At 51.7% G+C, this 23,719-nt stretch overlaps 1 protein-coding gene across 3 annotated transcripts in view; it reads right to left on the bottom strand.

Annotated features, from left to right (window-relative positions):
* Positions 1–23,719, bottom strand: part of LOC142474895 (kinesin-like protein KIFC3) — a 203,022-nt gene that overhangs the window by 58,107 nt on the left and 121,196 nt on the right. For all 3 annotated transcript variants that reach the window (XM_075581039.1, XM_075581037.1, XM_075581038.1), the window contains one exon: positions 16,103–16,300. In XM_075581039.1, the coding sequence (XP_075437154.1) occupies positions 16,103–16,300 (198 nt within the window). The remainder of the gene's footprint in view (positions 1–16,102; positions 16,301–23,719) is intronic.

The following is a 23,719-nucleotide window of genomic DNA, read 5'->3' as shown; positions in this document are numbered from 1 at the left end:
AATGCAAGGTGTTACATTAACATAATAAAGTACTTCTGTGGCAAGCTGTGTGCACTTGTTGTTCTAAGTATTTGTTGTGTGTATTCTGCAGGGAATGATGATATTTGGCAATGATGTGACGTGAAGCTTTGTACAAAGATTGCTTGCAAATAAATAGTTGCATGTGCAATGCATGTAACACTTGTGAACGCAAGAGTCAGTCATGTAATGAGACAAAAAGGCTGAGATTGACGTGGGAAAAGTTTTGTGTAACATGTGTAATTATCCATGTTATTGTGACATGTTGGCAACAATGAATAGTCGTGTGCATATGCATGCATTTGTGTAAGGAGGATAGTTGCTATAGAATGAGTTTACAAGGTGTCCCAATGCTGAATTACTGTACATGTGTGTATAAGTTAGGTTGAAGTGCTTGTAATGCTACGGTTACAATGTAAACATGCAATGTGATTGAGCGTCCAATAAGTGACGTCATGAAAATAGGGAGGACCCAAAACTATATGTAAACATGAGAAGACAGATGTACATGAACGTTTAAAGATGCGTGTCACATTACAAGCATTGTGTAATGTAAAGGAAGATGAATATACTGTGTATGTGTGACATGTGTGACATGTGTAACATCATGTAAATAATTGTCGCTGAGTTGAGTAAAATGTGTGATATGATGTGAGGTTCTCCTTTAAGAGTGTAGTATAGTATTTTCCCTTGCCACATCATCACATGATGAGTAATGTGACCCGCAAATGCTGAAAACATGTAAAAGTCGAATGTTATGCAAATAAGACACATCAGCTGTGACACAATGCAGGGAATGCCCCCACACTGTAATGCAAATGACGTTTGTATTGTGAGCAATGAAACGTAAACAGTACTATACTGTTATACGTCCCCGCTCCATTGACTTCCATTGATGTACAGAATATTTTTTTTTTCTAAGTGCCGTTCCGGCAGCCTTAGCGATCGTTCTCCCGTCCAAAATGCCAACTTTAGTTGGCGGGAGAAATCGGCCATAACATCTCAATTTCGTAGTGCCGATCAGCCCCGATAAGCTGGTTTTTTTTGTTGAATCCAGCCGATTTAAAAAAGTGGCGATCAGTGTCGAAAACAGGCTTATCGGCAGGCGACTGGCCATAACCAAATAATCGGCTCCGAAACCTGGCGATATGAAGCACTTATCGGCGCTTACTGAATCTCAAACCCAATTTTGGCTATAACATGGCCATATTTCCCTTATCAACGCTTACTGCATGAGGCCCTTAGGGTTCGATGCAGTAAGCGTTCATAAGCCACTTATCAACCACTTATCGCCCAAAATGCCTACTGCTATTCAGTAAGCGGTGATAAGTGGGTGATAAAAGGCTGAATCGCTCAAAAAAAATTGGTCATAAAAAAAATCACAGAGGCAGCGGTGATAAGCCACTTATCTGTCACCTATACCCACAGCAAGACACAGAATCCTCCCTGTCACCTATACCCACAGCAAGACACAGAATGCTCCCTGTCACCTATACCCACAGCAAGACGCAGAATCCTCCCTGTCACCTATACCCACAGCAAGACGCAGACTGCTCCCTGTCACCTATACCCACAGCAAGACACAGAATCCTCCCTGTCACCTATACCCACAGCAAGACACAGAATCCTCCCTGTCACCTATACCCACAGCAAGACACAGAATCCTCCCTGTCACCTATACCCACAGCAAGACACAGAATGCTCCCTGTCACCTATACCCACAGCAAGACGCAGAATCCTCCCTGTCACCTATACCCACAGCAAGACACAGAATCCTCCCTGTCACCTATACCCACAGCAAGACACAGAATCCTCCCTGTCACCTATACCCACAGCAAGACACAGAATGCTCCCTGTCACCTATACCCACAGCAAGACACAGAATCCTCCCTGTCACCTATACCCACAGCAAGACACAGAATGCTCCCTGTCACCTATACCCACAGCAAGACACAGCATGCTCCCTGTCACCTATACCCGCAGCAAGACACAGAATCCTCCCTGTCACCTATACCCACAGCAAGACACAGAATGCTCCCTGTCACCTATACCCGCAGCAAGACACAGACTGCTCCCTGTCACCTATACCCACAGCAAGACACAGAATGCTCCCTGTCACCTATACCCACAGCAAGACGCAGACTGCTCCCTGTCACCTATACCCGCAGCAAGACACAGAATGCTCCCTGTCACCTATACCCGCAGCAAGACACAGACTGCTCCCTGTCACCTATACCCACAGCAAGACGCAGAATGCTCCCTGTCACCTATACCCGCAGCAAGACACAGACTGCTCCCTGTCACCTATACCCGCAGCAAGACACAGACTGCTCTCTGTCACCTATACCCGCAGCAAGACACAGACTGCTCCCTGTCACCTATACCCACAGCAAGACACAGACTGCTCCCTGTCACCTATACCCACAGCAAGACACAGACTGCTCCCTGTCACCTATACCCACAGCAAGACACAGACTGCTCCCTGTCACCTATACCCACAGCAAGACACAGACTGCTCTCTGTCACCTATACCCACAGCAAGACACAGACTGCTCTCTGTCACCTATACCCACAGCAAGACACAGAATGCTCCCTGTCACCTATACCCACAGCAAGACACAGACTGCTCCCTGTCACCTATACCCACAGCAAGACACAGACTGCTCCCTGTCACCTATAACCGCAGCAAGACACAGACTGCTCCCTGTCACCTATACCCACAGCAAGACACAGACTGCTCTCTGTCACCTATACCCGCAGAAAGACGCAGACTGCTCTCTGTCACCTATACCCGCAGCAAGACACAGAATGCTCCCTGTCACCTATACCCGCAGCAAGACGCAGACTGCTCCCTGTCACCTATACCCACAGCAAGACACAGACGATATTTTTCAGTCTACACTATATGGTCTCTTTCTTTTCTTGGAGATTGTCTGCGGGCAGTTGCTGCATCTATCACAGGGAACATCCACCCCATAAGTTGGATGACCTCTCAGTTTGGCCGCTTATATGTGAGTAGCCATACTCTATGTGAGCCTTACACTATCACTATTTTCAATTTTAAACATTGCTGTACTATGTGATGTTTTTTATGTACATGGCTGCAAGCTGCGCTACAAACTGCTCTGTCACCTGTACCCACAGCAAGACGCTGACAGTTTCCTGTCACCTGTACCTACAGCCAGTCACAGACAGCGTCCTGTCACCTGTACCTACAGCATGACACAGACTGCTCCCTGTCACCTGTACCCACCGCAAGACACAGACAGCGTCCTGTCACCTGTACCTACAGCCAGTCACAGACAGCATCCTGTCACCTGTACCTACAGCAAGACGCAGACAGTTTCCTGTCACCTGTACCTACAGCCAGTCACAGACAGCGTCCTGTCACCTGTACCCACAGCAAGACGCAGACAGTTTCCTGTCACCTGTACCTATAGCCAGTCACAGACAGTTTCCTGTTACCTGTACCCACAGCAAGACACAGACAGTTTCCTGTCACCTGTACCTACAGCAAGACGCAGACAGTTTCCTGTCACCTGTACCTACAGCCAGACACAGACAGCGTCCTGTCACCTGTACCCACAGCATGACACAGACAGCATCCTGTCACCTGTACCTACAGCCAGTCACAGACAGCATCCTGTCACCTGTACCCACAGCAAGACACAGACAGTTTCCTGTCACCTGTACCTACAGCAAGACGCAGACAGTTTCCTGTCACCTGTACCTACAGCCAGACACAGACAGCGTCCTGTCACCTGTACCTACAGCATGACACAGACAGCATCCTGTCACCTGTACCTACAGCCAGTCACAGACAGCGTCCTGTCACCTGTACCTACAGCATGACACAGACAGCGTCCTGTCACCTGTACCTACAGCCAGTCACCGACAGCGTCCTGTCACCTGTACCTACAGCCAGACACAGACAGCGTCCTGTCACCTGTACCCACAGCCAGTCACAGACAGTTTCCTGTCACCTGTACCCACAGCAAGACATAGAGTTTCCTGTCACCTGTACCTACAGCAAGACACAGACAGCGTCCTGTCACCTGTACCTACAGCAAGACGCAGACAGTTTCCTGTCACCTGTACCTACAGCCAGACACAGACAGCGTCCTGTCACCTGTACCTACAGCCAGTCACCGACAGCGTCCTGTCACCTGTACCTACAGCATGACACAGACAGCGTCCTGTCACCTGTACCTACAGCATGACACAGACAGCGTCCTGTCACCTGTACCTACAGCATGACACAGACAGTTTCCTGTCACCTGTACCTACAGCCAGTCACAGACAGTTTCCTGTCACCTGTACCCACAGCCAGTCAGACAGCGTCCTGTCACCTGTACCCACAGCAAGACGCAGACAGTTTCCTGTCACCTGTACCCACAGCAAGACATAGAGTTTCCTGTCACCTGTACCTACAGCCAGTCACAGACAGCGTCCTGTCACCTGTACCCACAGCAAGACACAGACAGTATCCTGTCACCTGTACCCACAGCAAGACACAGACAGTTTCCTGTCAACTGTACCTACAGCCAGACACAGACAGCGTCCTGTCACCTGTACCTACAGCCAGACACAGACAGCGTCCTGTCACCTGTACCCACAGCAAGACGCAGACAGTTTCCTGTCACCTGTACCCACAGCAAGACAGAGTTTCCTGTCACCTGTACCTACAGCCAGTCACCGACAGCGTCCTGTTACCTGTACCTACAGCCAGTCACAGACAGTTTCCTGTCACCTGTACCCACAGCCAGACACAGACAGCGTCCTGTCACCTGTACCTACAGCCAGACACAGACAGCGTCCTGTCACCTGTACCCACAGCCAGTCACAGACAGTTTCCTGTCACCTGTACCCACAGCCAGTCACAGACAGTTTCCTGTCACCTGTACCCACAGCAAGACATAGAGTTTCCTGTCACCTGTACCTACAGCAAGACACAGACAGCGTCCTGTCACCTGTACCCACAGCAAGACACAGACAGTATCCTGCCACCTGTACCTACAGCCAGTCACAGACAGTTTCCTGTCACCTGTACCCACAGCAAGACACAGACAGTTTCCTGTCAACTGTACCTACAGCCAGTCACAGACAGCGTCCTGTCACCTGTACCCACAGCAAGACACAGACAGCGCCCTGTCACCTGTACCTACAGCCAGTCACAGACAGCGTCCTGTCACCTGTACCCACAGCAAGACACAGACAGTACCCTGTCACCTGTACCCACAGCAAGACACAGACAGTTTCCTGTCACCTGTACCCAAAGCAAGACACAGACAGCGTCCTGTCACTTGTACCTACAGCAAGACACAGACAGCGTCCTGTCACTTGTACCTACAGCAAGACACAGACAGTTTCCTGCCACCTGTACCCACAGCAAGACACAGACAGCGTCCTGTCACTTGTACCTACAGCAAGACACAGACAGTTTCCTGTCACCTGTACCCACAGCAAGACACAGACAGCGTCCTGTCACCTGTACCTACAGCCAGTCACAGACAGCGTCCTGTCACCTGTACCCACAGCAAGACACAGACAGTACCCTGTCACCTGTACCCACAGCAAGACACAGACAGTTTCCTGTCACCTATACCCACAGCAAGACACAGACAGCGTCCTGTCACTTGTACCTACAGCAAGACACAGACTGCTCCCTGTCACCTGTACCCACAGCAAGACACAGACAGTATCCTGCCACCTGTACCTACAGCCAGTCACAGACAGTTTCCTGTCACCTGTACCCACAGCAAGACACAGACAGTTTCCTGTCAACTGTACCTACAGCCAGACACAGACAGTATCCTGCCACCTGTACCTACAGCCAGTCACAGACAGCGTCCTGTCACCTGTACCCACAGCAAGACACAGACAGTATCCTGTCACCTGTACCCACAGCAAGACACAGACAGTATCCTGTCACCTGTACCCACAGCAAGACACAGACAGCGTCCTGTCACCTGTACCTACAGCCAGTCACAGACAGCGTCCTGTCACCTGTACCCACAGCAAGACACAGACAGTACCCTGTCACCTGTACCCACAGCAAGACACAGACAGTTTCCTGTCACCTGTACCTACAGCAAGACACAGACAGCGTCCTGTCACTTGTACCTACAGCAAGACACAGACAGTTTCCTGTCACCTGTACCCACAGCAAGACACAGACAGCGTCCTGTCACCTGTACCTACAGCCAGTCACAGACAGCGTCCTGTCACCTGTACCCACAGCAAGACGCAGACAGTTTCCTGTCACCTGTACCCACAGCAAGACACAGACAGCGTCCTGTCACTTGTACCTACAGCAAGACACAGACAGTTTCCTGTCACCTGTACCCACAGCAAGACACAGACAGCGTCCTGTCACCTGTACCTACAGCCAGTCACAGACAGCGTCCTGTCACCTGTACCTACAGCAAGACGCAGACAGTTTCCTGTCACCTGTACCCACAGCAAGACACAGACAGCGTCCTGTCACCTGTACCCACAGCAAGACACAGACAGCGTCCTGTCACCTGTACCTACAGCCAGTCACAGACAGCGTCCTGTCACCTGTACCTACAGCAAGACGCAGACAGTTTCCTGTCACCTGTACCTACAGCAAGACACAGACAGTTTCCTGTCACCTGTACCCACAGCAAGACACAGACAGTGTCCTGTCACCTGTACCCACAGCAAGACACAGACAGTATCCTGTCAACTGTACCTACAGCAAGACACAGACAGTTTCCTGTCACCTGTACCCACAGCAAGACACAGACAGCGTCCTGTCACCTGTACCTACAGCCAGTCACAGACAGCGTCCTGTCACCTGTACCTACAGCAAGACGCAGACAGTTTCCTGTCACCTGTACCCACAGCAAGACACAGACAGCGTCCTGTCACCTGTACCTACAGCAAGACGCAGACAGTTTCCTGTCACCTGTACCTACAGCCAGTCACAGACAGCGTCCTGTCACTTGTACCTACAGCATGACACAGACTGCTCCCTGCCACCTGTACCTACAGCCAGTCACAGACAGCGTCCTGTCACCTGTACCCACAGCAAGACACAGACAGCGTCCTGTTACCTGTACCTACAGCCAGACACAGACAGCGTCCTGTCACCTGTACCCACAGCAAGACACAGAGTTTCCTGTCACCTGTACCTACAGCCAGTCACAGACAGCGTCCTGTCACCTGTACCTACAGCCAGACACAGACAGCGTCCTGTCACCTGTACCTACAGCCAGACACAGACAGCGTCCTGTCACCTGTACCTACAGCCAGACACAGACAGCGTCCTGTCACCTGTACCTACAGCATGACACAGACAGCGTCCTGTCACCTGTACCTACAGCCAGACACAGACAGCGTCCTGTCACCTGTACCTACAGCCAGTCACAGACAGCATCCTGTCACCTGTACCTACAGCAAGACGCAGACAGTTTCCTGTCACCTGTACCTACAGCCAGTCACAGACAGCGTCCTGTCACCTGTACCCACAGCAAGACGCAGACAGTTTCCTGTCACCTGTACCTATAGCCAGTCACAGACAGTTTCCTGTTACCTGTACCCACAGCAAGACACAGACAGTTTCCTGTCACCTGTACCTACAGCAAGACGCAGACAGTTTCCTGTCACCTGTACCTACAGCCAGACACAGACAGCGTCCTGTCACCTGTACCCACAGCATGACACAGACAGCATCCTGTCACCTGTACCTACAGCCAGTCACAGACAGCATCCTGTCACCTGTACCCACAGCAAGACACAGACAGTTTCCTGTCACCTGTACCTACAGCAAGACGCAGACAGTTTCCTGTCACCTGTACCTACAGCCAGACACAGACAGCGTCCTGTCACCTGTACCTACAGCATGACACAGACAGCATCCTGTCACCTGTACCTACAGCCAGTCACAGACAGCGTCCTGTCACCTGTACCTACAGCATGACACAGACAGCGTCCTGTCACCTGTACCTACAGCCAGTCACCGACAGCGTCCTGTCACCTGTACCTACAGCCAGACACAGACAGCGTCCTGTCACCTGTACCCACAGCCAGTCACAGACAGTTTCCTGTCACCTGTACCCACAGCAAGACATAGAGTTTCCTGTCACCTGTACCTACAGCAAGACACAGACAGCGTCCTGTCACCTGTACCTACAGCAAGACGCAGACAGTTTCCTGTCACCTGTACCTACAGCCAGACACAGACAGCGTCCTGTCACCTGTACCTACAGCCAGTCACCGACAGCGTCCTGTCACCTGTACCTACAGCATGACACAGACAGCGTCCTGTCACCTGTACCTACAGCATGACACAGACAGCGTCCTGTCACCTGTACCTACAGCATGACACAGACAGTTTCCTGTCACCTGTACCTACAGCCAGTCACAGACAGTTTCCTGTCACCTGTACCCACAGCCAGTCAGACAGCGTCCTGTCACCTGTACCCACAGCAAGACGCAGACAGTTTCCTGTCACCTGTACCCACAGCAAGACATAGAGTTTCCTGTCACCTGTACCTACAGCCAGTCACAGACAGCGTCCTGTCACCTGTACCCACAGCAAGACACAGACAGTATCCTGTCACCTGTACCCACAGCAAGACACAGACAGTTTCCTGTCAACTGTACCTACAGCCAGACACAGACAGCGTCCTGTCACCTGTACCTACAGCCAGACACAGACAGCGTCCTGTCACCTGTACCCACAGCAAGACGCAGACAGTTTCCTGTCACCTGTACCCACAGCAAGACAGAGTTTCCTGTCACCTGTACCTACAGCCAGTCACCGACAGCGTCCTGTTACCTGTACCTACAGCCAGTCACAGACAGTTTCCTGTCACCTGTACCCACAGCCAGACACAGACAGCGTCCTGTCACCTGTACCTACAGCCAGACACAGACAGCGTCCTGTCACCTGTACCCACAGCCAGTCACAGACAGTTTCCTGTCACCTGTACCCACAGCCAGTCACAGACAGTTTCCTGTCACCTGTACCCACAGCAAGACATAGAGTTTCCTGTCACCTGTACCTACAGCAAGACACAGACAGCGTCCTGTCACCTGTACCCACAGCAAGACACAGACAGTATCCTGCCACCTGTACCTACAGCCAGTCACAGACAGTTTCCTGTCACCTGTACCCACAGCAAGACACAGACAGTTTCCTGTCAACTGTACCTACAGCCAGTCACAGACAGCGTCCTGTCACCTGTACCCACAGCAAGACACAGACAGCGCCCTGTCACCTGTACCTACAGCCAGTCACAGACAGCGTCCTGTCACCTGTACCCACAGCAAGACACAGACAGTACCCTGTCACCTGTACCCACAGCAAGACACAGACAGTTTCCTGTCACCTGTACCCAAAGCAAGACACAGACAGCGTCCTGTCACTTGTACCTACAGCAAGACACAGACAGCGTCCTGTCACTTGTACCTACAGCAAGACACAGACAGTTTCCTGCCACCTGTACCCACAGCAAGACACAGACAGCGTCCTGTCACTTGTACCTACAGCAAGACACAGACAGTTTCCTGTCACCTGTACCCACAGCAAGACACAGACAGCGTCCTGTCACCTGTACCTACAGCCAGTCACAGACAGCGTCCTGTCACCTGTACCCACAGCAAGACACAGACAGTACCCTGTCACCTGTACCCACAGCAAGACACAGACAGTTTCCTGTCACCTATACCCACAGCAAGACACAGACAGCGTCCTGTCACTTGTACCTACAGCAAGACACAGACTGCTCCCTGTCACCTGTACCCACAGCAAGACACAGACAGTATCCTGCCACCTGTACCTACAGCCAGTCACAGACAGTTTCCTGTCACCTGTACCCACAGCAAGACACAGACAGTTTCCTGTCAACTGTACCTACAGCCAGACACAGACAGTATCCTGCCACCTGTACCTACAGCCAGTCACAGACAGCGTCCTGTCACCTGTACCCACAGCAAGACACAGACAGTATCCTGTCACCTGTACCCACAGCAAGACACAGACAGTATCCTGTCACCTGTACCCACAGCAAGACACAGACAGCGTCCTGTCACCTGTACCTACAGCCAGTCACAGACAGCGTCCTGTCACCTGTACCCACAGCAAGACACAGACAGTACCCTGTCACCTGTACCCACAGCAAGACACAGACAGTTTCCTGTCACCTGTACCTACAGCAAGACACAGACAGCGTCCTGTCACTTGTACCTACAGCAAGACACAGACAGTTTCCTGTCACCTGTACCCACAGCAAGACACAGACAGCGTCCTGTCACCTGTACCTACAGCCAGTCACAGACAGCGTCCTGTCACCTGTACCCACAGCAAGACGCAGACAGTTTCCTGTCACCTGTACCCACAGCAAGACACAGACAGCGTCCTGTCACTTGTACCTACAGCAAGACACAGACAGTTTCCTGTCACCTGTACCCACAGCAAGACACAGACAGCGTCCTGTCACCTGTACCTACAGCCAGTCACAGACAGCGTCCTGTCACCTGTACCTACAGCAAGACGCAGACAGTTTCCTGTCACCTGTACCCACAGCAAGACACAGACAGCGTCCTGTCACCTGTACCCACAGCAAGACACAGACAGCGTCCTGTCACCTGTACCTACAGCCAGTCACAGACAGCGTCCTGTCACCTGTACCTACAGCAAGACGCAGACAGTTTCCTGTCACCTGTACCTACAGCAAGACACAGACAGTTTCCTGTCACCTGTACCCACAGCAAGACACAGACAGTGTCCTGTCACCTGTACCCACAGCAAGACACAGACAGTATCCTGTCAACTGTACCTACAGCAAGACACAGACAGTTTCCTGTCACCTGTACCCACAGCAAGACACAGACAGCGTCCTGTCACCTGTACCTACAGCCAGTCACAGACAGCGTCCTGTCACCTGTACCTACAGCAAGACGCAGACAGTTTCCTGTCACCTGTACCCACAGCAAGACACAGACAGCGTCCTGTCACCTGTACCTACAGCAAGACGCAGACAGTTTCCTGTCACCTGTACCTACAGCCAGTCACAGACAGCGTCCTGTCACTTGTACCTACAGCATGACACAGACTGCTCCCTGCCACCTGTACCTACAGCCAGTCACAGACAGCGTCCTGTCACCTGTACCCACAGCAAGACACAGACAGCGTCCTGTTACCTGTACCTACAGCCAGACACAGACAGCGTCCTGTCACCTGTACCCACAGCAAGACACAGAGTTTCCTGTCACCTGTACCTACAGCCAGTCACAGACAGCGTCCTGTCACCTGTACCTACAGCCAGACACAGACAGCGTCCTGTCACCTGTACCTACAGCCAGACACAGACAGCGTCCTGTCACCTGTACCTACAGCCAGACACAGACAGCGTCCTGTCACCTGTACCTACAGCATGACACAGACAGCGTCCTGTCACCTGTACCTACAGCCAGACACAGACAGCGTCCTGTCACCTGTACCTACAGCCAGACACAGACAGCGTCCTGTCACCTGTACCTACAGCCAGACACAGACAGCGTCCTGTCACCTGTACCTACAGCCAGACACAGACAGCGCCTTGTCACCTGTACCTAGTCAGACACAGACAGCGTCCAGTCACCTGTACCTACAGCAAGACACAGACAGTTTCCTGTCACCTGTACCTACAGCCAGACACAGACAGCGTCCTGTCACTTGTACCTACAGCCAGACACAGACAGTTTCCTGTCACCCGTACCCACAGCCAGTCACAGACAGCGTCCTGTCACCTGTAACCACAGCCAGTCACAGACAGTTTCCTGTCACCTGTACCCACAGCCAGTCACAGACAGTGTCCTGTCACTTGTACCCACAGCAAGACACAGACAGCGTCCTGTCACCTGTACCTACAGCCAGTCACAGACAGCGTCCTGTCACCTGTAACCACAGCAAGACACAGACAGTTTCCTGTCACCTGTACCCACAGCAAGACACAGACAGCGTCCTGTCACCTGTACCTACAGCAAGACGCAGACAGTTTCCTGTCACCTGTACCTACAGCCAGTCACAGACAGCGTCCTGTCACCTGTACCCACAGCAAGACACAGACAGCGTCCTGTTACCTGTACCCACAGCAAGACACAGAGTTTCCTGTCACCTGTACCTACAGCCAGACACAGACAGCGTCCTGTCATCTGTACCTACAGCCAGACACAGACAGCGTCCTGTCACCTGTACCTACAGCCAGACACAGACAGCGTCCTGTCACCTGTACCTACAGCCAGACACAGACAGCGTCCTGTCACCTGTACCTACAGCCAGACACAGACAGCGCCTTGTCACCTGTACCTACAGCCAGACACAGACAGCGCCTTGTCACCTGTACCTAGTCAGACACAGACAGCGTCCTGTCACCTGTACACACAGCACAGTCACAGACAGCGTCCTGTCACCTGTAACCACAGCAAGACACAGACAGTTTCCTGTCACCTGTACCTACAGCCAGACACAGACAGCGTCCTGTCACCTGTAACCACAGCCAGTCAGACAGCGTCCTGTCACCTGTATCCACAGCAAGACGCAGACAGTTTCCTGTCACTTGTACCCACAGCAAGACACAGAGTTTCCTGTCACCTGTACCTACAGCCAGTCACAGACAGCGTCCTGTCACCTGTACCCACAGCCAGTCACAGACAGTGTCCTGTCACTTGTACCTACAGCCAGACACAGACAGCGTCCTGTCACTTGTACCTACAGCCAGACACAGACAGCGTCCTGTCACCTGTAACCACAGCCAGTCACAGACAGCGTCCTGTCACCTGTACCCACAGCTAGTCACAGATAGCGTCCTGTCACTTGTACCTACAGCCAGACACAGACAGCTTCCTGTCACCTTGTGACGGGGGAGGGGTGCCAAGCGAGTAATAAAGGGGTCACTCCCATTTGGCACCCCGTTCCACCGTCTGGGAAGTGAGGGGTTAACCCGAAATGTACATACAATACATATATTCCCCTGCTTCACAACCAAAAGGTACGTCCCTTGGTTATCCTATTCCCACATGTAGAGGGAATTAATGTATTTTTATTCCCCTGCCTCATGGCAAACTGTTTTATTGTTTATATTGGTACAATTATGGAGTTTGTACCTTTGCAGTGTATGCAGCAAACACATACACTGGGATCCAGGTGGGAGGGAAGGGGTTAATGTTAATTTTGTGTTAATGGCCCTTTGTCCCTTTTCCCGCCTTTGCAGGCTCCATTTTGCAGTTTCTCCATAGGTCGCCATTGGGGCTCCATATAACCCTATGGAGATTCCGGCGATTTGGGCCTGATATCGTAGAAGACCTGCAGGTGGCGCCCGAGAGGAGGAGCGGCGGTTCCCCATGTAAGTCAATGGAGCCATTCATTTCAATGGGGATTCCTCGAAGCCGACCTCCAGGAACGGGTTGGCAGCCATCCAAACCGCAGACCGCAAGAGCGGAAACATTGTCTTGAAGAAAGCTTTGATCACTCCCCGGTTAAGTTCAAATTCAATTGGCGTGGGAAACTTAGGTTCTAGGGCACCCAGGAATTCTTTTTGCCCCTAGACCCTAGGAACCCCCTCACATGACCCCAACCGGGTCCAAGAGTTAATGACCCCGGTAAAGGGTCACGCTCGTTATAAGGGTCGCACCATGGACTCTAATGGTGGAGGTAAAAGCCGCGAGTAAAAACAGCTAAGTCAGAATGAGCAGAAACCTAGAACCCATAACTCCGGTTCTGTTCAACATAGAGGGCTGAGATTCGGCCACCATGTAGTCCTAGTTCTGGCAGGATTGCATGGCAAATACCAATCCTCTCGGGGCAACAGAACGGAGTCAGGGTAATTGCAAAGTTTGCGTTTCTGCCATTGACTTGCATGGCAGAAAAAAGCCTCATGTTCCAAAAGTGCTTTTAAACTGTATTTGTGTATCTCCGGTTCGGTGGGTTGCAGCGAGCTGAAATTTAGCCACCATGGGGAGTCCCCTCCGGCATGAGGGTCTGGCAAGTTACGGCCCGCTCGGCCCAGCCGAACGGACTATTTTAATATATATATTAAGAATTGTATTGTGTTTACAAGCGGGGATAAAAGCCCGCGAAAGTCACTGGCTCTGTTTAATGTAAATGCTCAGGGGGGCGACACATTGTCTACAACAGACCCCCTGATGAAAGGCTCAACCACTCTGGCTGCATACATTAGGGCGGAGAAACGCAGGGCTTGAGTGGTCTGTAAGTGCTGCAATTCACACTTACAGACAAAGGATTTCCTGACCAGATACAAGTCTGATAGACTTGTAGGCGCCCTGACTTTAGTGTGGGGCTAAAGAAATGAGACCCCAAGGGCCAGAGGTGCGCATGTGCCAACTAACTGGGGGCATGATCCAGCAATGCTTCCCACGTTAGCTGGCAAGGAGGGATTGAGTGTAGATAATTGTCATCCAATGTCTTGCATCCCATGCCAGGGTATAGGACTGAAATCACATATACACCAGTGTCAGCCCTATGCCCAGTGTCTTCGATTTTACCAACTACTTGATGCCTGATTGCTGTATGAATTGCCAATCCTGTACCTGATTGCTTCATTACCCAACCCCTAAGTAAGTGCTGTATTTTTGTCTGTTATTTGTACCATCTTGTGTGTTCACTTATCTAAGGAATAAACTATCTTTATTATATCTAAGTCGTGTTCAATTCAACCCAGATATTTTGTGTATATTATAACCTATCACTAGCTACCGTGACACACCTGTACCTACAGCATGACACAGACAGCGCCCTGTCACCTGTACCTACAGCATGACACAGACCGGTTCCTGTCACCTGTACCTACAGCCAGACAGACAGCTTCCTGTTACCTGTACATACAGCCAGACAGACAGCTTCCGGTTACCTGTACCTACAGCCAGACACAGGCAGCTTCCTGTCACCTGTACCCACAGCCAGTCACAGACAGCGTCCTGTCACCTGTACCTACAGCCAGACACAGGCAGCTTCCTGTCACCTGTACCCACAGCATCCTGTTACCTGTACACACAGCACCGACAGCTTCCGGTCGCCTATACCCACAGCCAGTCACAGACAGCGTCCTGTCACCTGTACCTACAGCCAGACACAGGCAGCTTCCTGTCACCTGTACACAAAGCACAGTCACAGACAGCGTCCTGTCACCTGTACCTACAGCCAGACACAGGCAGCTTCCTGTCACCTGTACACAAAGCACAGTCACAGACAGTTTCCTGTCACCTGTACCTACAACAAGTCACAGACAGCGTCCTGTCACCTGTACCTACAGTCAGACATAGACAGCTTCCGGTCACCTATACACACAGCCCAGTCACAGACAGCATCCTGTTACCTGTACACACAGCACCGACAGCTTCCGGTCACCTATACACACAGCACAGTCACAGACAGCATCCTGTCACCTGTACCCACAGCACAGACAGCATCCTGTCACCTGTACCCACAGCACAGTCACAGACAGCATCCTGTCACCTGTACCCACAGCACAGACACAGGCAGCTTCCTGTTACCTGTACACACAGCACAGACAGTTTCCGGTCACCTATACACACAGCACAGTCACAGACAGCATCCTGTCACCTGTACCCACAGCACAGACAGCATCCTGTCACCTGTACCCACAGCACAGTCACAGACAGCATCCTGTCACCTGTACCCACAGCACAGACAGCATCCTGTCACCTGTACCCACAGCACAGACAGCATTCTGTCACCTGTACCCACAGCACAGACAGCATCCTGTCACCTGTACCCACAGCACAGGCAGCTTCCGGTCACCTATACACACAGCACAGTCACAGACAGCATCCTGTCACCTGTACACACAGCACAGACAGTTTCTGGTCACCTATACACACAGCCCATACTGCTTTCTGTCACCTATACACATAGCACATACAGCTTTCTGTCACCTATACACATAGCACATACAGCTTTCTGTCACCTGTACACACAGCCCATACTGCTTTCTGTCACCTATACACACAGCCCATACTGCTTTCTGTCACCTATACACACAGCCCATACTGCTTTCTGTCACCTATACACACAGCCCATACTGCTTTCTGTCACCTGTACATCTGGGGGCCTCTTCCTCTCATTTTCCAGTGACCGCTGCAGTCCCTGGATCCTCTCGTCCAGCTGGCGGATCTCCTCCTCCTTGCGCCACTGCACGGTGTCCACCTGACCCTTGGCGTCCACCAGCTGCTCCACCTTCTGCTGCAGGGAGCCCTCCAGATGCTGCACCTTACTGCGCAGGTCCTCATTGTCCTGCGAGAGAAGGGAGGGCGGGTAATAACACGAACACAGACAGTGTACCCTCCATGCACAGGCAAGCACCAGTCCTCATTCAGGACACTACCAGAAGGGGCGCCTCACGCGACGCACACGTACGCCATAAAAGTAAAACCATTATTCCCTGATATGTGCAAACGTCTCTAAACCAGACACACAGAGCCATGTTTTCTAAGCAGCGCTATTCCATAAACACCTTTTTGCAAGGTTCAGTATTCTGGCCCAAGCCCACTGTGGCAAGCGAGTAGGATCAGGTAGCTAAACTCATCTCCTTTAAATGCACACAGAGCCCTTCTATTTTCTGTAACGTTTATTGGAGGGGGTGTGCAGGGGGGATACAATAACAGGCAGGTAACATTTGTGGGGAAAAGGTGAAAAGGAATACTTTTCTGGGGGGGACAGTGAAAGGTGCATCTGCTCACTGTGTCTGCTGATGGAAAAAGGGAGCATGTGTTCCTGTCCAGGCAGGAACAAGCGCTGGACTATACCACTAACACAGCCTAGCAGGGGAGAATGGGCAAACCACCTTACTGGGAAAAGAGGGGCGCTGCCAAGGCAACTGGTGTTAAATCACAAGGAGAAGCAACATTGTTGCAAACTAGGCTGAGGAGCAATGGCTGCCGCAGAACAGAGAACACAAACAGAGAGGTTCCAGGACATTTAGTACATATGTCCCTTTGTGATTACTTCATAGATGGTGTCTTCCGATATATGTGGAGCTGCAGTAACTATGACCCCACATGAGGTTAATGAGGCCTGTGTATCAAGGCAAAAGTGGTGCAATTTGGGAGCAGAAAGTTCTGTATGGGCATTCTCCTTTGATACACACCTGGCGCCGTGTGTTTTGCCTCAGACCGGCAGAGTTTGCGCTGTGCGGTGTTGGTTGATCGGAGTAGTCCGGGTGGCTGATATGGAGCGATGCTTTCTCAGATGTCTGGTGGTGCTAGGCCATGTAGGGGCCTCACGGTTTGTAGAGGGGACTTTGAACTCCCTCCGTTATCTGGTAGCCAGCAAAGTCCTCTCACGCTTCCTTGGTCTCCACGGGTTTCTGACCGGTCTCGGTGCGGTATTCTACATTGCCGGAAAATGGTTGATCTGGCTGTTGTTTGGCAAGCCATAGTCAAGTCTGGAGGTGACCAGGAAGCCTCCTTCTTTCCTAAGGAGAGGCTTGAGTCTCTGATGGAGCAGAGGTGGCAGAGACAGGACTTGACTGTCTGTTTCACTTGTTTTTTCCATTGTTAGATTACTATTCACTGTCCTGGAGGGTGCTCTGAAGAGGTCTTAAACTTGTTAAATATTTTTCCGGTCCTTTCGTTTATCAGTTTGGATGTGGCTTCTATGATAATAGTCTCTGTCTTGTCCATGTTTAGTTTGAACTCTTGGTCTTACTGTATATTCACGTTCTTAAATCAGCAATTCAAGCTTCAATAGCAGGTGAGATGCCGTGGCTGGAGTAATAGTCACATACAGCTGGGTATCATCTGCATATCGGTGATATCCGTAACCATGACGTGCAATGATGGGACCCAATGGCTTCATATTGATGTGAAAGAGGAGAGGGGACAGAATGGAGACTTGAGGACCTCCACGTGTAATGTGTGTTGCGGGTGATGAGAGCCCATTCATGCATACTCTTTGGGTTATTCCGCTTATGAAGGAGCTTGTTCAGATATCCCTGCAACATCTTGTGTAATAGAAGGCTATGCTCAATCATGTCGAAGTCGGCCAAGAGGTCCAACTGGATGAGAATTGATGGAGATCCTCTGTCCGTAAAAGTCAGCAAGAAGCCCAGCACATTTATCAAGGGAGTTTGGTGTTTTGAAGTCTCCTGAAACCTGACTTTTAGTTGGAGCTCTATCAACTTTCCTAGGACTCTGGAGAGGAATTGGAGTTTGGAAATCCGTGTGACTAGGGGTAACCAGGCTATCTAATAAGGGTTAAGCCCTCCGGTTACCCCTGAACCCATAAGGACCCTGGTACCTCCGTAAGCCAGGGAAGGTACATGCTGGAAAATAAAGTGACCCTGTTTTTTTTCTATTAGATGTTCCCTTGGCCCTAGAACTGTGAGATCTCCTGTGTGTCAGTTTTAGGGGGGGTATTTGAGTGGAAATGTAATTATTGTGTTTGCAGGAGTTCGGGGGCGAAGTTATCGGTAGTCGTTTAATTCTCCCGGGGAGCAGGCATGATTTGCCGGTGTAACAGCTAGAGAGAGAAAGATCCCTAATTTGCAGCACTCTCACCCAAATGAATGATTAATGTGTTCATTCAAATACATTTTATTAGGACCAAACGATAAAATACAGGGCTATAAAAAAACAATTAAATGCTTGGTGTGAAGATTGAGATAATGTGTGTGGCTATCATCATCTCCATTTTGGCCTAACCGCCATTTTGAGTGTTTGCTTGCATGTATGCTCATTTGTTTATTCGTGTATGATCTGTGAATGTGTGATTCTGAAAAGTATCGCTTCTAGATGTAACTACAGCCCTTGTGTAATTCCTACGAGTCATGAAAGAATTGAAAATGCATTCGTAAGAGGTTTTTCCTGCCTTAGATATTTCTGCTGACCTTAGGTTCTGTTATCTGACAGATACAGTAACACACAGGGCTAAACCTTAAAGTCAGCAGGTTAAGGGCGGCCCACATTATGGTGATATATAGGATAAGAATATAGCAATGTGAAGCATATTTATGTATCAATATGTATTTTTGTATAAGTCATCATATTGTTATTTATCTCTAAGCAGCCAGCCCCCTTAGGGGTGTATTACTCATTTTGAAATGTATAAAAATGTGATACTAAGCAATATTTCTTCAGAGGCTTGAGTTCATTTTCTGAATTCTTTTCTCTCAATCGTACCTTGGTGCAGATAAACTCACGTTGTTACTTTGAACCCTTGACTCATTGATTTTATTTCTACGCTTTCACATTGGTACAGTGTATTAATGATAAACAAGGTCACAAGGAGCTGACACCAGGAATTGAACCAGGTTCCCCTGCTTCAAACTCTCAGTGCCAGTCAGTGGCTTTACTCACTGAGCCGCTCCTTCTCCCAGGTTCCCCTGCCTCACACTCAGTGCCAGTCAGTGTCTTTACTCACTGAGCCGCTCCTTCTCCCAGGTTCCCCTGCTTCACACTCAGTGCCAGTCTGTGTCTTTACTCACTTAGCTGCTTCTTCTCCCAGGTTCCCCTGCTTCACACTCAGTGCCAGTCAGTGTCTTTACTCACTGAGCCGCTCCTTCTCCCAGGTTCCCCTGCTTCACACTCAGTGCCAGTCAGTGTCTTTACTCACTGAGCCGCTCCTTCTCCCAGGTTCCCCTGCTTCACACTCAGTGCCAGTCAGTATCTTTACTCACTGAGCCGCTGCTTCTCCCAGGTTCCCCTGCTTCACACTCAGTGCCAGTCAGTGTCTTTACTCACTGAGCCGCTCCTTCTCCCAGGTTCCCTGCTTCACACTCAGTGCCAGTCAGTGCCTCACTGAGCCGCTCCCTCTCCCAGGTTCCCCTGCTTCACACTCAGTGCCAGTTAGTGTCTTTACTCACTGAGCCGCTCCTTCTCCCAGGTTCCCCTGCTTCACACTCAGTGCCAGTCAGTGTCGTTACTCACTGAGCCGCTCCTTCTCCCAGGTTCCCCTGCTTCACACTCAGTACCAGTCAGTGTCAGTACTCACTGAGCCGCTCCTTCTCCCAGGCTCCCCTGCTTCACACTCAGTGCCAGTCAGTGTCGTTACTCACTGAGCCGCTCCTTCTCCCAGGTTCCCCTGCTTCACACTCAGTGCCAGTCAGTGTCGTTACTCACTGAGCCGCTCCTTCTCCCAGGTTCCCCTGCTTCACACTCAGTACCAGTCAGTGTCAGTACTCACTGAGCCGCTCCTTCTCCCAGGCTCCCCTGCTTCACACTCAGTGCCAGTCAGTGTCTTTACTCACTGAGCCGCTCCTTCTCCCAGGTTCCCCTGCTTCACACTCAGTGCCAGTCTGTGTCTTTACTCACTTAGCTGCTTCTTCTCCCAGGTTCCCCTGCTTCACACTCAGTGCCAGTCAGTGTCTTTACTCACTGAGCCGCTCCTTCTCCCAGGTTCCCTGCTTCACACTCAGTGCCAGTCAGTGCCTCACTGAGCCGCTCCTTCTCCCAGGTTCCCCTGCTTCACACTCAGTGCCAGTCAGTATCTTTACTCACTGAGCCGCTCCTTCTCCCAGGCTCCCCTGCTTCACTCTCACTGCCAGTCAGTGTCTTTACTCACTGAGCCGCTCCTTCTCCCAGGTTCCCCTGCTTCACACTCAGTGCCTGTCAGTATCTTTACTCACTGAGCCGCTCCTTCTCCCAGGTTCCCCTGCTTCACACTCAGTGCCAGTTAGTGTCTTTACTCACTGAGCCGCTCCTTCTCCCAGGTTCCCCTGCTTCACACTCAGTGCCAGTCAGTGTCGTTACTCACTGAGCCGCTCCTTCTCCCAGGTTCCCTGCTTCACACTCAGTGCCAGTCAGTGTTATTACTCACTGAGCCGCTCCTTCTCCCAGGTTCCCCTGCTTCACACTCAGTGCCAGTCAGTATCTTTACTCACTGAGCCGCTCCTTCTCCCAGGCTCCCCTGCTTCACACTCAGTGCCAGTCAGTGTCTTTACTCACTGAGCCACTCCCTCTCCCAGGTTCCCCTGCTTCACACTCACTGCCAGTCAGTGTCTTTACTCACTGAGCCGCTCCCTCTCCCAGGTTCCCTTGCTTCACACTCAGTGCCAGTCAGTGTCTTTACTCACTGAGCCGCTGCTTCTCCCAGGTTCCCCTGCTTCACACTCAGTGCCAGTTAGTGTCTTTACTCACTGAGCCGCTCCCTCTCCCAGGTTCCCCTGCCTCACACTCAGTGCCAGTCAGTGTCTGTACTCACTGAGCCGCTCCTTCTCCCAGGTCCCCCTGCTTCACACTCAGTGCCAGTCAGTGTCTTTACTCACTGAGCCGCTCCTTCTCCCAGGTTCCCCTGCTTCACACTCAGTGCCAGTCCGTGTCTTTACTCACTGAGCCGCTCCTTCTCCCAGGTCCCCCTGCTTCACACTCAGTGCCAATCAGTGTCTTTACTCACTGAGCCGCTGCTTCTCCCAGGTTCCCCTGCTTCACACTCAGTGCCAGTTAGTGTCTTTACTCACTGAGCCGCTCCCTCTCCCAGGTTCCCCTGCCTCACACTCAGTGCCAGTCAGTGTCTTTACTCACTGAGCCGCTGCTTCTCCCAGGTTCCCCTGCTTCACACTCAGTGCCAGTCAGTGTCGTTACTCACTGAGCCGCTCCTTCTCCCAGGTTCCCCTGCCTCACACTCAGTGCCAGTCAGTGTCTTTACTCACTGAGCCGCTCCCTTTCCCAGGTTCCCCTGCTTCACACTCAGTGCCAGGCAGTGTCTTTACTCACTGAGCCGCTCCTTCTCCCAGGTTCCCCTGCTTCACACTCAGTGCCAGGCAGTGTCTTTACTCACTGAGCCGCTCCTTCTCCCAGGTTCCCCTGCTTCACACTCAGTGCCAGTCAGTGTCTTTACTCACTGAGCCGCTCCTTCTCCCAGGCTCCCCTGCTTCACACTCAGTGCCAGTCTGTGTCTTTACTCACTTAGCTGCTTCTTCTCCCAGGTTCCCCTGCTTCACACTCAGTGCCAGTCAGTGTCTTTACTCACTGAGCCGCTCCTTCTCCCAGGTTCCCCTGCTTCACACTCAGTGCCAGTCAGTGTCTTTACTCACTGAGCCGCTCCTTCTCCCAGGTTCCCTGCTTCACACTCAGTGCCAGTCAGTGCCTCACTGAGCCGCTCCTTCTCCCAGGTTCCCCTGCTTCACACTCAGTGCCAGTCAGTATCTTTACTCACTGAGCCGCTCCTTCTCCCAGGTTCCCCTGCTTCACACTCAGTGCCAGTCAGTATCTTTACTCACTGAGCCGCTCCCTCTCCCAGGTTCCCTGCTTCACAATCAGTGCCAGTCAGTGTCTTTACTCACTGAGCCGCTCCTTCTCCCAGGTTCCCCTGCTTCACACTCAGTGCCAGTCAGTATCTTTACTCACTGAGCCGCTCCTTCTCCCAGGTCCCCTGCTTCACTCTCACTGCCAGTCATTGTCTTTACTCACTGAGCCGCTCCTTCTCCCAGGTTCCCCTGCTTCACACTCAGTGCCAGTCAGTGTTATTACTCACTGAGCCGCTCCTTCTCCCAGGTTCCCCTGCTTCACACTCAGTGCCAGTCAGTATCTTTACTCACTGAGCCGCTCCTTCTCCCAGGTCCCCTGCTTCACTCTCACTGCCAGTCATTGTCTTTACTCACTGAGCCGCTCCTTCTCCCAGGTTCCCCTGCTCCAAACCCAGTGCCAGTCAGTGTCGTTACTCACTGAGCCGCTCCTTCTCCCAGGTTCCCCTGCTTCACACTCAGTGCCAGTCAGTGTCTTTACTCACTGAGCCGCTGCTTCTCCCAGGTCCCCCTGCTTCACACTCAGTGCCAGTCAGTGTCTTTACTCACTGAGCCGCTCCTTCTCCCAGGTTCCCCTGCTTCACACTCAGTGCCAGTCCGTGTCTTTACTCACTGAGCCGCTCCTTCTCCCAGGTTCCCCTGCTTCACACTCAGTGCCAGTCAGTGTCGTTACTCACTGAGCCGCTCCTTCTCCCAGGTTCCCCTGCCTCACACTCAGTGCCAGTCAGTGTCTTTACTCACTGAGCCGCTCCCTTTCCCAGGTTCCCCTGCTTCACACTCAGTGCCAGGCAGTGTCTTTACTCACTGAGCCGCTCCCTTTCCCAGGTTCCCCTGCTTCACACTCAGTGCCAGGCAGTGTCTTTACTCACTGAGCCGCTCCTTCTCCCAGGTTCCCCTGCTTCACACTCAGTGCCAGTTAGTGTCTTTACTCACTGAGCCGCTCCTTCTCCCAGGTTCCCCTGCTTCACACTCAGTGCCAGTCAGTGTCTTTACTCACTGAGCCGCTCCTTCTCCCAGGCTCCCCTGCTTCACACTCAGTGCCAGTTAGTGTCTTTACTCACTTAGCTGCTTCTTCTCCCAGGTTCCCCTGCTTCACACTCAGTGCCAGTCAGTGTCTTTACTCACTGAGCCGCTCCTTCTCCCAGGTTCCCTGCTTCACACTCAGTGCCAGTCAGTGCCTCACTGAGCCGCTCCTTCTCCCAGGTTCCCCTGCTTCACACTCAGTGCCAGTCAGTATCTTTACTCACTGAGCCGCTCCTTCTCCCAGGCTCCCCTGCTTCACTCTCACTGCCAGTCAGTGTCTTTACTCACTGAGCCGCTCCTTCTCCCAGGTTCCCCTGCTTCACACTCAGTGCCTGTCAGTATCTTTACTCACTGAGCCGCTCCTTCTCCCAGGTTCCCCTGCTTCACACTCAGTGCCAGTTAGTGTCTTTACTCACTGAGCCGCTCCTTCTCCCAGGTTCCCCTGCTTC

The sequence above is a fragment of the Ascaphus truei genome, chromosome 2 (genome assembly GCF_040206685.1).
Source record: "Ascaphus truei isolate aAscTru1 chromosome 2, aAscTru1.hap1, whole genome shotgun sequence".
NCBI classification, from domain to species: Eukaryota; Metazoa; Chordata; class Amphibia; order Anura; family Ascaphidae; genus Ascaphus; species Ascaphus truei.
The sequence above is the reverse complement of the archived record's forward strand: the minus strand, read 5'-3'. Positions and strand labels throughout refer to the sequence as shown.